This window comes from Chamaea fasciata, unplaced genomic scaffold (assembly GCF_029207755.1).
Source record: "Chamaea fasciata isolate MVZ Bird 193981 ecotype frontalis unplaced genomic scaffold, bChaFas1.0.hap1 SCAF_30, whole genome shotgun sequence".
NCBI lineage: Eukaryota > Metazoa > Chordata > Aves > Passeriformes > Sylviidae > Chamaea > Chamaea fasciata.
Window position 1 is genome coordinate 356,702 of NW_027094115.1, and position 13,108 is coordinate 369,809.

Here is a 13,108-nt window from a genome sequence, read left to right on the forward strand (position 1 = left end):
CCCAAAGAAACTTCAGGACTTGAGAGGAAAAATCCATTTTTTCACAGTTAAAAAAAAAAAAATCTTCACGACCTGACAGGAAAAATCCCATTTTTTACAGTTTTCCCAATGGGAGCTGAGAGGAAAAATCCCTTTTTTTTTTACACTTTTCCCAAAGAAACTTTAGGAACTGAGAGGAAAAATCCCATTTTTCACAGTTTTCTTAATGGGAGCTCAGAGGAAAAATCCCATTTTCCCCACAATTTTCTCAAAGAAAAGAAAAACCCCATTTTAAAAAAGTTTTTTCCCAAAGAAATTTCGGGAGGTGAGAGGAAAAGCCCCATTTTTTAACAGTTTTCCCAATGGGAACTGAGAGGCAAAATCCCATTTTTTCCACTTTTCCCAATGGGAGCTGAGAGGGCAAAATCCCATTTTTCAGTTTTCCCAATGGGAGCTGAGAGGGCAAAATCCCATTTTTCCACTTTTCCCAATGGGAGCTGAGAGGAGAAATCCCATTTTTTAGTTTTCCCAATGGGAGCTGAGAGGGCAAAATCCCATTTTTCCACTTTTCCCAATGGGAGCTGAGAGGGCAAAATCCCATTTTTTCCACTTTTCCCAATGGGAGCTGAGAGGAGAAATCCCATTTTTCCACTTTTCCCAATGGGAGCTGAGAGGGCAAAATCCCATTTTTCCACTTTTCCCAATGGGAGCTGAGAGGGCAAACTCCACTTTCTCCCACGTTCCGCTCCGTCGGAGCCCTCCTCACACTTTGCTGCTGCAGGCGGTTCCCTCCTCCTCCTCCTCCTCCTCCTCGTCCTCGTCCTGGTGGCCGCCGGCATTCCCGGGATTTACCGGGACGTAGCCGCCCTCGCGGGGCAGGCACCAGCACCAGCCGGCGCCGCGCAGGTCCAGCGATGCCAGGCTCACATCCCGCGGATCCCGGCGCGGGAAATCCACGGAATCCAGGCGGGAATGGATCTCGTTGAGCTGCTGCCAGTGCAGCCAGGCCATGGCCAGCCCCAGCACCTGCGGGACAAGGGCCAGAGGGGTGGAAAAACCAAGTTCGCTCTCTTAGAAACAAACAAAAAAAAAATTTTAAAAAATCATGAGTTCAATTTAAAAAAAAAAAATAAATTTAAAAAATAGATAATTAGGAGACGGAAAAGTTTCCAGCTGGGATGCCTCGCCCGGAAACACTCCCGCTCCTCTCAAATCCTTGTTCTCAAGGATTAACCTCTCACATTCGCGTTTTTCAAGCATTCCTCCGAGTCCAGGCGTTCCCGTGGTTCGTTCCCCCCCGTTCCTGGGAAACTTGCCCCCGCCGCACCAAACTGACGTTTTATTAGATGAACCCTCTGCCGGGCCTGGTAGGTTTTTACGGATAGCAGGAGCTCAATGAATTCCTCCTTGGAGCTTTTATTTCCCCGCCGGCTCGACCTTAACCAATTCCGGACTGTCGGAGGATTCTCCCTCCGCATCTCCTGGTTTGCTCAGTTCGGATATTACAAAGAGAGGGGGGAAAAAAAAACCCCAACACCAAACCCCGGTGGTTTTACTGCCAACACTGTGTTACAACCGGAAAATTCCCATTTTAATGGAGCCTTCCCAAGCTCTATTAATAGCAATTAACGCGGCGCAATCATTTCGATGCATTCATTTTAATCTTTGCGAAGAGCCGAGTGCATGAGGCGCATCCTGAACAGAGGGCTCGGGGATAATTCCCAGCCCAGCCTGGGCTTGGGCATCCCAGGAATCCAATTCTCCTTCCCAAAATCCCGTCTGATCCCGCTCAGGGAGTCCTGGATGGGTTTGGGGTGGGAGGGAGCTCAGAGCCCATCCAGGGCTGCCACGGGTCCCACGATCCCGGAGATCCCGGGTGGTTCCGGCCTGGCCTCGGGCACCGCCAGGGAGCCCAGCTCCTCTGGGAATTCCAGCCCAACCAGGAATTCCTTCCCAAAATCCCATCCAAACCTGCACATGGAACCACGGAATGGTTTGGGTTGGGAAGGACCTTAAAGCTCAGCCCGTGTCACCACGGGCAGGGACAATTCCCACCGTCCCAGGGCGCTCCAGCCCAGCCTTGGACATTCCCAGGGATCCAGGGGCAGCCGCAGCAAATCTGGGAATTCCAGCCCAGCCCCTCCCCGCCCTCATTCCATCCCAAATCCCATTGAAATCTCCAATTTCCCAGCGGGAAGCCATTCCCTGTGTGCTGTCCCTCCATCCCGTGTCCCCGGCCCCTCTCCTGCTCTCCCGGAGCCCCTTCAGGCTCTGGAATGTGCTGGAAGCTCTCCCTGCATCCTTCCCTTGTCCCGGTGAACATTCCCAGCTCTCCCAGCCCGGCTCCAGAGGGGCTCCTGGAATTCTGCCTCAATGTCGATTATTTCCTTCCCAAATCCACCGGGAAGTGGATCCCAAGGGGATTTCCCTGGATCAACAGCAGAAAAAGTGGAAAACCCCATGCCTGGGATTGTCTCCCAGCGCTGAGCCCACCGTGGAGCTCTCCTGCCCCATTCCCACTTTCCCAGCCCCTCCCACGACCCTCAGGGATTCCCAGATTTTTGATATCCCAGCTGATCCCTGGGAATGGGATCAATCCCAGTCCGGCCCGTGGTTCCAGGCCTTTCCCAGCTTTAGGAATTTGGGATTCCCACCTTCGGGGTTGGCAAAAGCCCTGCAGGTGCTGGAGGGGAAAAGTCTGGGAATCTCCGGGACTGCCCCGTTATCCCAAGGGATGAGGCCGTGTCATCCCGTGTGGGATATTTGGGAACGGCTCCGGCACTCCAGGAACTGCGGGGACAGCCCGGAGACACCTCTGGGATAATGGGATTGTGCTGATCCCCATCCAGCAGCAAATCCTGGGGAATTGAGGTTTTCCGATCCCATTTCCACGGCTGTCGAGCTGCAGCCTCGTTCCCATTATTGAACTGTCATCGTTCCCGATTCAAATCCCGCTCCCCAATCCCGGGAAGCCGGAAAAACCCTTTGAAATGAGGGAGTTCGGGGCAAAACTGTCATTTTTCCCCTCCCGGAAAGATTTGTGTTTGCATTCCGTGGAAACAGAGCCAGAGCCGGGGGCAGCGATCCCTCCTGCGGAGGAATCCCAGAGAAAACGGGGAATTCAGGAATTCTGGAAGGGAATGAAACCATCCGCAGCCGCAGTCAGGATCCCCAATCCCAGAGGAAACGGGGAATTCAGGAATTCTGGCTGGGAATGAGACCATCCGCAGACGCAGTCAGGATCCCAAATCCCAGAGAAAACGGGGAATTCTGGAATTCTGGCTGGGAATGAGACCATCCGCAGCCGCAGTCAGGATCCCCGGTGCCAGAGAAAACGGGGAATTCAGGAATTCTGGAAGGGAATGAGACCATCCGCAGCCCCAGTCAGGATCCCCAATCCCAGAGAAAACGGGGAATTCAGGAATTCTGGCTGGGAATGAGACCATCCGCAGCCGCAGTCAGGATCCCCAATCCCAGAGAAAACGGGGAATTCAGGAATTCTGGCTGGGAATGAGACCATCCGCAGCCCCAGTCAGGATCCCCAATCCCAGAGAAAACGGGGAATTCAGGAATTCTGGCTGGGAATGAGACCATCCGCAGCCGCAGTCAGGATCCCCAATCCCAGAGAAAACGGGGAATTCAGGAATTCTGGCTGGGAATGAGACCATCCGCAGCCCCAGTCAGGATCCCCAATCCCAGAGAAAACAGGGAATTCAGGAATTCTGGCTGGGAATGAGACCATCCGCAGCCGCAGTCAGGATCCCCAATCCCAGAGAAAACGGGGAATTCAGGAATTCTGGCTGGGAATGAGACCATCCGCAGCCACAGTCAGGATCCCCAATCCCAGAGAAAACGGGGAATTCAGGAATTCTGGCTGGGAATGAGACCATCCGCAGCCGCAGTCAGGATCCCCGGTGCCAGAGCCGTCGCTGCCGCCTGAGTTCCGATCCCATTCCCGTCCCAGGCCGGCCCTAAATCCCCTCTCCCGCCCAATGAGCAGGGCGGAAGCTGTCAGGAATTATGGATGCATCCAATATCCGAGGGCTCCGCGCGTTCCCGCGGCGCCGGCGGATCCGCGGATTTTACGGCGCCGCCGAGGCCGGGAGGAGCCGCTGCGGGGGGAAAACGGGAACAAAACGCGCCGAAGCCGAGGCTGGAAAGATGAAAAAGGCGGAATTTTTTCTGGGATGGGGATCCGGGAGAACCGCTCGGGAATTGTTGCCGTTGGAAGTCGGGGAACTGCCTGTTCTTCCTGGCTGGGATTTGACTCTTCCCGGGGTTTTTTGCTGTGGGATTTGAGCGTGCAGGGGGCGCAAATCCATGGAAAAACTGCTCCTCCGGGGGGTAAATAAATCCCGGGAGCTTCACTCAAAAAAAAAGGAATCCATAAAACTTCCACTGGGAATCCTGGGAATTCCTGCCCACGGATGAGACGGTCCCGAAGGTCGCTCCCAGCCCGAAGCATTCCATGACTCCTCTAAACCTAATTCCTGTCTCCCGTGTAAAATTCCAAGGCTCAGCTCCATCCCAAAGCCCAGCTTTGCTTGTGGTGTCTCCATTGGTTCCTTTGGATCCCTTTTCCCGCTGGGAATTGGGGCTGGAATCACCCCAAATCCTCCTTGGAAGGGATGGACAGATCCCCTCTTCCTCCCCCTCCGGAAAAAGGCCTCGGGAATGTCGGGAAGCAACGAAGGGAAAGGCTCGGACTTCCATCTCCACCTCATTTTCCGATGGAAAAAGGGCCTGGAAGTCCACGGATGTTTTCCCCTTAGGGATGGGCCGTGCCTGACTCCAGCAAGGGAAATTCCCTGGTATTTCCCTTTTCCATGGAAATACGGGAATGCTGCTCAGCCCGAGTGCTGCCCCATCCCACCTTCCCCACACTGAACGAAGCCCACAGTGGGAGTTTTTCCCTCCATTTCCGATTTGTCATCCCGACACTGGGATTTACGGAGAGCTCCGATGGAAAAATCCCGTTTCTTCCCTTTTCCCGCTCCGTCAACCCCCGGAGCCGCGGGGAGATCGGAGCGCAAACCAAATCCCAAATCCCACATCAGGAAATGCTCCCTCGGCCCAGGGAAGGTTTTCCATCCCCGTCGCCGGGAGATGAAGGTGCTGCCCTGCAAATCGCCCGGCTCGAGGAGAATTCCGTGGTTTTTTTACGGAACGGAGCCGTCGGTCTCCGGGATTGACGCCCCCGCAGAGGATCTGGGATGCGGAGGCCGGAGATGGATGGGACGGAGGGAAAAGCGATTCACGGGATGGACGGGAGCCCTGGGCAGGACGTGCCGGGGGCTGCTCCGCCTCGGTTTGGATGCGGCCCGTCCTGCTTCCTCGGGATGGGAAAAAAAGAATCCCGGTTTTTACGGGGAAAACAAGGATTGCAGAGGTTTCCCTGCTCCTCCTCTGTTTTCTTGCAGTGGCTGGGAGGAGCAGGGAACGATCCCGGGGATGCTGGAGCCCCTCTGGAGCCGGGCTGGGAGAGCTGGGAATGTTCACCGGGATGAGGGAAGGATGCAGGGAGAGCTTCCAGCACATTCCAGGGGTTAAAGGGGCTCCGGGAGAGCTGGAGAGGGGCTGGGGACACGGGATGGAGGGACAGCACACAGGGAATGGCTTCCCGCTGGGAAACGGGAGATCTCAATGGGATTTGGGATGGAATGAGGGCGGGGAGGGGCTGGGCTGGAATTCCCAGATTTGCTGTGGCTGGAGCCACAATTCCCTAAAAGCCTCGGGAAGAACAAGGCCGGAGTTTTGGTGCCTCATTTGCAGCCTCAGCACGTCCCCAGCCCCGCGGAGGATCCCGCTGGAGGCAGGGAAAGGATGGATGAGCTGGAAAAGCCGGAGCTGCGCCGTGACTGAGCACAGCCAGGCCCGAGGCCGCGGCGGGGGCTCGGGATGAGAAGGTCTTTGGGAATGACAGGGAATGTGTGGGATGGAGGGCACGGAGCCGGGCTGGCGACACGGGCAGCTGGGTTGCTGGGGAACGGGGAAAAGGAGAATTCCAGGGATGGATGGAGGAAGAGTTTGTGCCTGGCTGAGATCGGAGGGGGAGAGAGAGCACAGCCCCTCCCGTGGGATTGGGAATTTCCCTTTAAGAAAGGCCGGGATGTTCCCGGATTCGGGGGGATCCCCGGTTCCCTGAGTCCCTGAGCCGGGGGAGCGGCTCCAGGTGGGATTTTCCCATCCCAATTCTCCCATCTCAGCCAATCCCAGCAGGATCAGCTTTCCCTGGGTCCCATTCCAGAGGCAAAGCCTGGCTGCCCCTGCTGCGCCTCAAGCTCCCACCCGGACGTGGGAAAAGCGGGAAAAACCTGGGAATTCTGGCACTTCCCAAGGGATGGGAATGTCAGGTGGGATCGTTTCCCACCCCTGAGCCGGCTGGGAAGAGAACACAACAATTCCCACTCTCCAGGGGTGCTCCAAGCCAGCCAGAACTTTCCTTGGATCGTTTTTCCAGGATCCAAGAGCCAGTGCTTCCCCCAGATCCAAGGAAAACCTGGGATGCCGGGATGAGGGACAGGAACCAAGCTCGGATCCTCAACCCCGGAGCCCTGGGGCTCAGCCAAGGCCCGGGTTCGACTTCAAGGAAGGGGAATGATGAGGGAAAGCGGGAAAAACCCCAAAGCTGGGCCGAGGGCAGGGATCAGGATCCAGGATATGGATCCGGATCCATCAGTGCCCGGCATTCCCGTGGATTTCTCCCCGGCATTCCCAATTAACGGCACCACTCCGGATCCATCAGTGCCCGGCATTCCCGTGGATTTCTCCCCGGCATTCCCAATTAACGGCACCACTCCGGATCCATCAGTGCCCGGCATTCCCGTGGATTTCTCCCCGGCATTCCCAATTAACGGCACCACTCCGGATCCATCAGTGCCCGGCATTCCCGTGGATTTCTCCCCGGCATTCCCAATTAACGGCACCACTCCGGATCCATCAGTGCCCGGCATTCCCGTGGATTTCTCCCCGGCATTCCCAATTAACGGCACCACTCCGGATCCATCAGTGCCCGGCATTCCCGTGGATTTCTCCCCGGCATTCCCAATTAACGGCACCACTCCGGATCCATCAGTGCCCGGCATTCCCGTGGATTTCTCCCCGGCATTCCCAATTAACGGCACCACTCCGGATCCATCAGTGCCCGGCATTCCCGTGGATTTCTCCCCGGCATTCCCAATTAACGGCACCACTCCGGATCCATCAGTGCCCGGCATTCCCGTGGATTTCTCCCCGGCATTCCCAATTAGCCGCCGGCTGTTAACGGCTGAGGCGGCGGGAGGCGGCGCCGGTGGCTTGGTGGATCGGGACGGGATAAATCGGCACCGGCTCTCCAAGCCCCATTCCGGCCCCTTCTCCCCCCATTCCCGCCTTTCCCACAGATGCCTGACGCTCATTTGGAAGGAAACACTCCAGAAAAACTTGGGAATGACAGTCAGGAAGGGCTCTCCTGCGTCTGAACCGTCCGCGAGCCCCGAGTCCAGCTCGGACAAATCATCCCAAATTTCCCCCTCCCCCCCCCCCGGCTGCTGCTTTATCCAAGCCCTTCCTGCCTTTTGGTGAGAGCAGAAAACTGGGAAGGGTCGCGAAAATAAAGCTGGGAATCATGTCATTCCCATTGGGATCAAATCCCCACCCCCGGCAATCCCAACGTGGCCACAAGTGGGAAGTTTCCTGCTCCAAATAAATCCCAAAACAACCAACAACAAAAAAAAAGGTCAAATCCACAGAAAACCCTCACGGTTCGGTCAGGGACAATTCAGGGGAGAGCCGAGGCCGGGCAAACCCAGCGGGATTCGGGACTGGGATTCATCCAGAGAGGAATTCGGGATTCGGGTTTATCTGGAGCGGAATTGGGATTGTTTTCCAGAGCAGAATTTGGGATTGGGATTTGTCGCGAGCAGAATGCAGGATTGGGATTTTTCCAGAGAAGAATTTGGGATCGGGATTTATCCGGAGCAGAATTTGGGATTGGGATTTATCCAGAGAAGAATTTGGGATTTATCCAGAGAAGAATGCGGGATTGGGATTTATCCGGAGCAGAATTTGGGATTTATCCGGAGCAGAATTTGGGACTGGGATTTTTTTTCCAGAGCAGAATTTGGGATTGGGATTTATCCGGAGCAGAATTTGGGATTTATCCGGAGCAGAATTTGGGATTGGGATTTATCCGGAGCAGAATTTGGGATTTATCCGGAGCAGAATTTGGGATTTATCCGGAGCAGAATTTGGGATCGGGATTTATCCGGAGCAGAATTTGGGATTGGGATTTATCCAGAGAAGAATTTGGGATTTATCCAGAGAAGAATGCGGGATTGGGATTTATCCGGAGCAGAATTTGGGATTTATCCGGAGCAAAATTTGGGACTGGGATTTATCCAGAGAAGAATTTGGGATTTATCCAGAGCAGAATTTGGGACTGGGATTTATCCGGAGCAGAATTTGGGATTTATCCGGAGCAGAATTTGGGATTTATCCGGAGCAGAATTTGGGACTGGGATTTTTTTTCCAGAGCAGAATTTAGGATTGGGATTTATCCAGAGAAGAATTTGGGATTTATCCAGAGCAGAATTTGGGATTGGGATTTATCCGGAGTGGGATTCGGGGTTGGGATTTACCCGGGGTTCCCGTTCCCTCTGCGTTTGCCCAGGGCTGGGAGAACAAACGGGGCAGGATTCGCTTCCAGGGGCCGTTATTGGATCCCAAACCGGATTCCGGGAGGGATCCCAACCCCTTCTGCCAGGGATGACTTTTCCTGCCCCCGGCCACAAATCCCAACCGGAACTGAGATTCCAAAGGATTCATTTCCCACCCTCCAGCGCTCAGATCCCGCCGCTCGGGGACGGAGCTGAGAACCCCAAAACTGGGCGCTCATCCCTGGGGGGGGGGGGGGGGGGTGGGATTTTTCCCAAGAGGGAATTCCAGGAATCCGGGAGAGGATTCCCGGCGAGGCCCCGCGTACCTGCGGCAGGAGCAGGGAGCAGACGATGGCCAGGGTGGCCTGGAAGTTGTCCTTGAGCCAGAGCCCCACGGCGTGGATGCAGCCGCGGACGTGGATGGTGCCGAGCAGCTCCAGGCGCTGCCAGAGCGGAGAGAGGAGCCCCAGTTCCCGCCGGATTCCCGGCAGCCGCGGCTTTCCCGGGAGTTTTCCGTCAGGGACGACCTCGGGCTGGGGGTTCTTGGCCCCGATCGCCGCCCCGGGGGGGGGGGTGGGGGGAGGTTCTTCCCAAAGGAAGATCGGGAGCCGAGGGCCGAACGTTGTTGGGATTAAATCCCGAATTTCGGGGCCCTGAGCGGGACCTGGGAGAGACCCTGGAGCGTCAGATTCCCTCAGCTGGGGCCTCTCCGAGCGGGGAATTCCCACATTTCTGGAGGGAATTCTGCCTGGCATTCCCACATTTCTGCAGGGAATTCTGCCCGGCATTCCCACATTTCTGCAGGGAATTCTGCCCGGCATTCCCACATTTCCGCGGGGAATCCTGCCTGGCATTCCCACATTTCTGGAGGGAATTCTGCCTGGCATTCCCACATTTCTGCAGGGAATTCTGCCTGGCATTCCCACATTTCTGGAGGGAATTCTGCCTGGCATTCCCACATTTCTGCAGGGAATTCTGCCCGGCATTCCCACATTTCTGCGGGGAATTCTGCCTGGCATTCCCACATTTCCGCGGGGAATTCTGCCTGGCATTCCCACATTTCCGCACTTGGGGAATTCCTGATGCCTCCATCTCCACCCTTCCCCCTCTGGGAATGTCGAAGGGAATTCCCAGGTGACAATCCCTGTTCTGGGGAGCTCCTGGGATCCCTGGGCACCAAAAGGGCCCCAAAATTCCAGGGAAAATCCCGGAAGCTGAGTTCGGAGCAGCTGCATCCCCGCCTTGCTTGGGAACGGGAATTCCTGCAGGGAGCGTTTGATATTTTTGGGATTTGGGGAAGAAGGAGCAGCAAATTCCCCAAAATCCCAACGTCACCTCCTTGTCCAGGGCGCGGTAGCCGCACAGGGTGTTCACCACTCCTCCGGGAACCTGCGGGGAACGGGAAGGGATTTATCCCGGGAAAAGAGCAGGATTCCAAAGGAAATCAGGAATTCTGGAGGTGCCCGGCACGGGAAGATCAGGCCCCTCCCTGGGCCGGCCCCTTGGACTTTGGGGTGTCCCCGGGACTGAGGGGCCGCCAGGGAAAATCCCAATCCCAACCGTTCCGGGATTCTGGGATCCTGGAGCCGGGCTGGGAGAGCTGGGAATGTTCACCGGGATGAGGGAAGGATGCAGGGAGAGCTTCCAGCACATTCCAGGGGTTAAAGGGGCTCCGGGAGAGCTGGAGAGGGGCCGGGGACACGGGATGGAGGGACAGGACACAGGGAATGGCTTCCCACTGGGAAATTGGAGATTTCAATGGGATTTGGGATGGAATGAGGATGGGGAGGGGCTGGGCTGGAATTCCCAGATTTGCTGTGGCTGCCCCTGGATCCCTGGGAATGTCCAAGGCCGGGCTGGAGCGCCCTGGGACGGTGGGAATTGTCCCTGTGGGCGGCCCTGGGTGGGATTTAAGCTCGGGAAATTCCCAAGGGATTCAGCTCTCCCAGTTCTTTTCCCAGAATTCCGGGGCTTGTGCTGGTTCCTTAACGAGGCCAAATCCATCCCAAGGTTTTGGTGCTTCCCGGGTTCTGCTTCTCCCAGAGATTCCGGAGCCTTTGGTGAGGTCTCACTTCCCGAAAAAACCTCTCCAGGCCTCAGAGCCAGAGCCAGGGCTTTTCCCTCTTGGAAAAACCACGGAGATTCCCCGGATCCCATGGATTTTCCTCCGGGAGCATCCTCCGGACGCAGCCTGGGGACTGCTGGAATGGTTCAGGTGGGCAGGGGCCTTAAATCCCCACCCACACCAGGGACGCGTCCCCAAATCCCCGAAATCCCAGGCTGCTCCAACCTGAGCGTTCCCAGAGTTTCCCCAGTTCTCCCCCTCCGGATTTTGGGGATTTTCCCCTCTCCCTGCTCAGGTTTTGGTTGGGGGTTTTTTTCGGTTTTTTGGGGTTTTTTTGGCCAAATTGTCCCCGGAAAAACCGCGGGAGCGTAAAAATCCCCCCAGATCTCCCCGAGCTTCCCTGCCGCCCGTCCTCGCCGCGGGAATTCCTCATTCCACCTCCAGGAGCCCCGGGGCTCGTTAATCAAGGCCCTGATTGGAGAGGATCTCAAATCTGCATCTCATTTGCATACCAGGCCCGCACTGCTGATTGCACCCCTTCACTTTTCCCTGGTTTTTCCATTAAAATCCCTCGGAACAAGGCGGGATTGATGAGGAATTTTCCTCGGGCCGGGCAGCGGCCGGGGCTCGGATCCGGCGCCGACATTCCCGGAGATCCGGAATTTTGGTGCCGGGATCGGGCTGGGCAGAGCCTTTCCTGGACTTTTCCAGCCTTGCCGGGATATTTGGGAGCTTTTCCCGGATCCTGAGGTTTTCTCCTGGCATGGATTCCACGGGGGAGCAGGGTTGGATTAAACAATCCCGGCCAAAACTCCCGGCTTGGTTGGGATTCCCAAACGTGGGGATTTCCACCCAGGAGAATCTCCTGCCTCTGGAATTCTGCTCCCTCCAGAGCCCAGCTCCACCGGGGGGGGGGGTTGGAATTCCAGCTTTTCCCAATCTCAAGGATCCAGAAGGAACCTTGGGCAAAGCCCTCCCGGCCCTGCTGGCAGCAAATTCCTCAGAAATCCCGTCATTCCCAGAAATCCCCTCATTCCCAGAAACCCCCTCATTCCCAGAAACCCCCTCATTCCCAGAAATCCCCTCATTCCCAAAAATCCCCTCATTCCCAGAAATCCCCTCATTCCCAGAAATCCCCTCATTCCCAGAAATCCCCCCGGTGGGAGCCCGGAGCAGGAACGGGATCCCGAGGACTTCCAAACCCCGCGGTGTCCGGATGGAAATGGCACAGGGCGAGGATCCAGGCCGGGATGGAGCCGAGTCAGATCCCAAAATCCTGGATGGCTTTGGCTTGGGAAGGACCGTAAATCCCCCCAAATTCCCCCGGAATTTCCTTTCCCAGGGGGAACATTCCCAAATCTTTCCAAGCTGCTGCCATGGGTTTTTTTTTTTTTTTTTCCTTCCCGAATAATCCATTTCCAAACCTTTCCTATCCCCCAGCTGGAATCCTCGGCATTTCCAAGCATTCCTCCCTGATCCCAGAAAATTCCAGACTAATCCAGAAATAAACATTCCTTCATCCTCTCACACCGAAATCCCCGTCCAACCTTTCTCCCAGGTGGGAATGACAAAGGAGAAACCCCCCCCCGGCGTGGAAAAAACCGGCAGGAAGAGGGAATTTCCCGGGAATTTGGGGATTTTCCAGAGGCAAACATTCCCATTCCATCCCCTTCATCCTCTCGTGCCAAAATTCCCTCGGACCTTTTTCCAGGTGGGAACGACATTAAGCAGGAAACAGGGAGAGGGAATTTCCCGGGAATCCTGGTGTTTTCCAGAAACAAACGTTCCCGTTCCGGCTCCTTCTCCCACCAAAATTCCCTCCGGTCTTTTCCCAACCGGGAATGACACAACGCAGAAACCGTTTGGAGCGGAAAAATCCAACGGGAAGAGGGAATTTCCCGGGAATTTCGGGGCTCACCCCGCGGATGCAGCAGGAATGGGGCACGCCGCAGGCCAGGGCCCCGCTGCCGTTGCACCAGTGGTACCGGTTCACTTCCCAATCCCGGAATTCGTCCCCTCCGCAGCAGGAAAACTGCGGGAAAAAAAAAAAAAAACAACACAGGGAGAGGCTGAGGGCGGAGCCGGAAAAAACCCGGAATTCCAGGAGAAAGGGGAAGGGAAAATCCCGCTCCCCGAGGGATTTGGGGTTGGGTTGGGAGACTGGGGAGAAATCCCTCGCTGGGGAAGGGCAGGGATGGAATTCCCGGGGAATTCCCCAGCACCTGGAAACTCCTTCAGAATCCTGGGAAAAGGGGTTTGGGATCAGCCCCTGGGATAACAGGGAACGGAGTCCCGTGGGCACGGGGACAATGGGAGGAAATTCACTGGGATAACGGGGAGGAATTCCGCCCTGGGAGGGTTGGGAAGGGCTGGGATGGAATTCCCAGAGAAGCCGGATCCTTTGGAAAGGTCCAAGGCCGGGCTGCGA

At 56.2% G+C, this 13,108-nt stretch overlaps 1 protein-coding gene across 1 annotated transcript in view; it reads right to left on the bottom strand.

Annotated features, from left to right (window-relative positions):
* Positions 1-661: 661 nt before the first annotated feature.
* The window catches only part of LOC136302772 (tetraspanin-15-like), a 28,648-nt gene continuing 16,201 nt past the window's right edge, over positions 662-13,108 (bottom strand). The window contains exons 5-8 of the mRNA XM_066206301.1: positions 12,599-12,712; positions 9,951-10,004; positions 8,942-9,058; positions 662-1,005 (exon numbers count right to left, since the gene is read on the bottom strand). Coding sequence (XP_066062398.1) covers positions 742-1,005; positions 8,942-9,058; positions 9,951-10,004; positions 12,599-12,712 — 549 coding nt within the window. The 3' untranslated portion in view covers positions 662-741. The remainder of the gene's footprint in view (positions 1,006-8,941; positions 9,059-9,950; positions 10,005-12,598; positions 12,713-13,108) is intronic.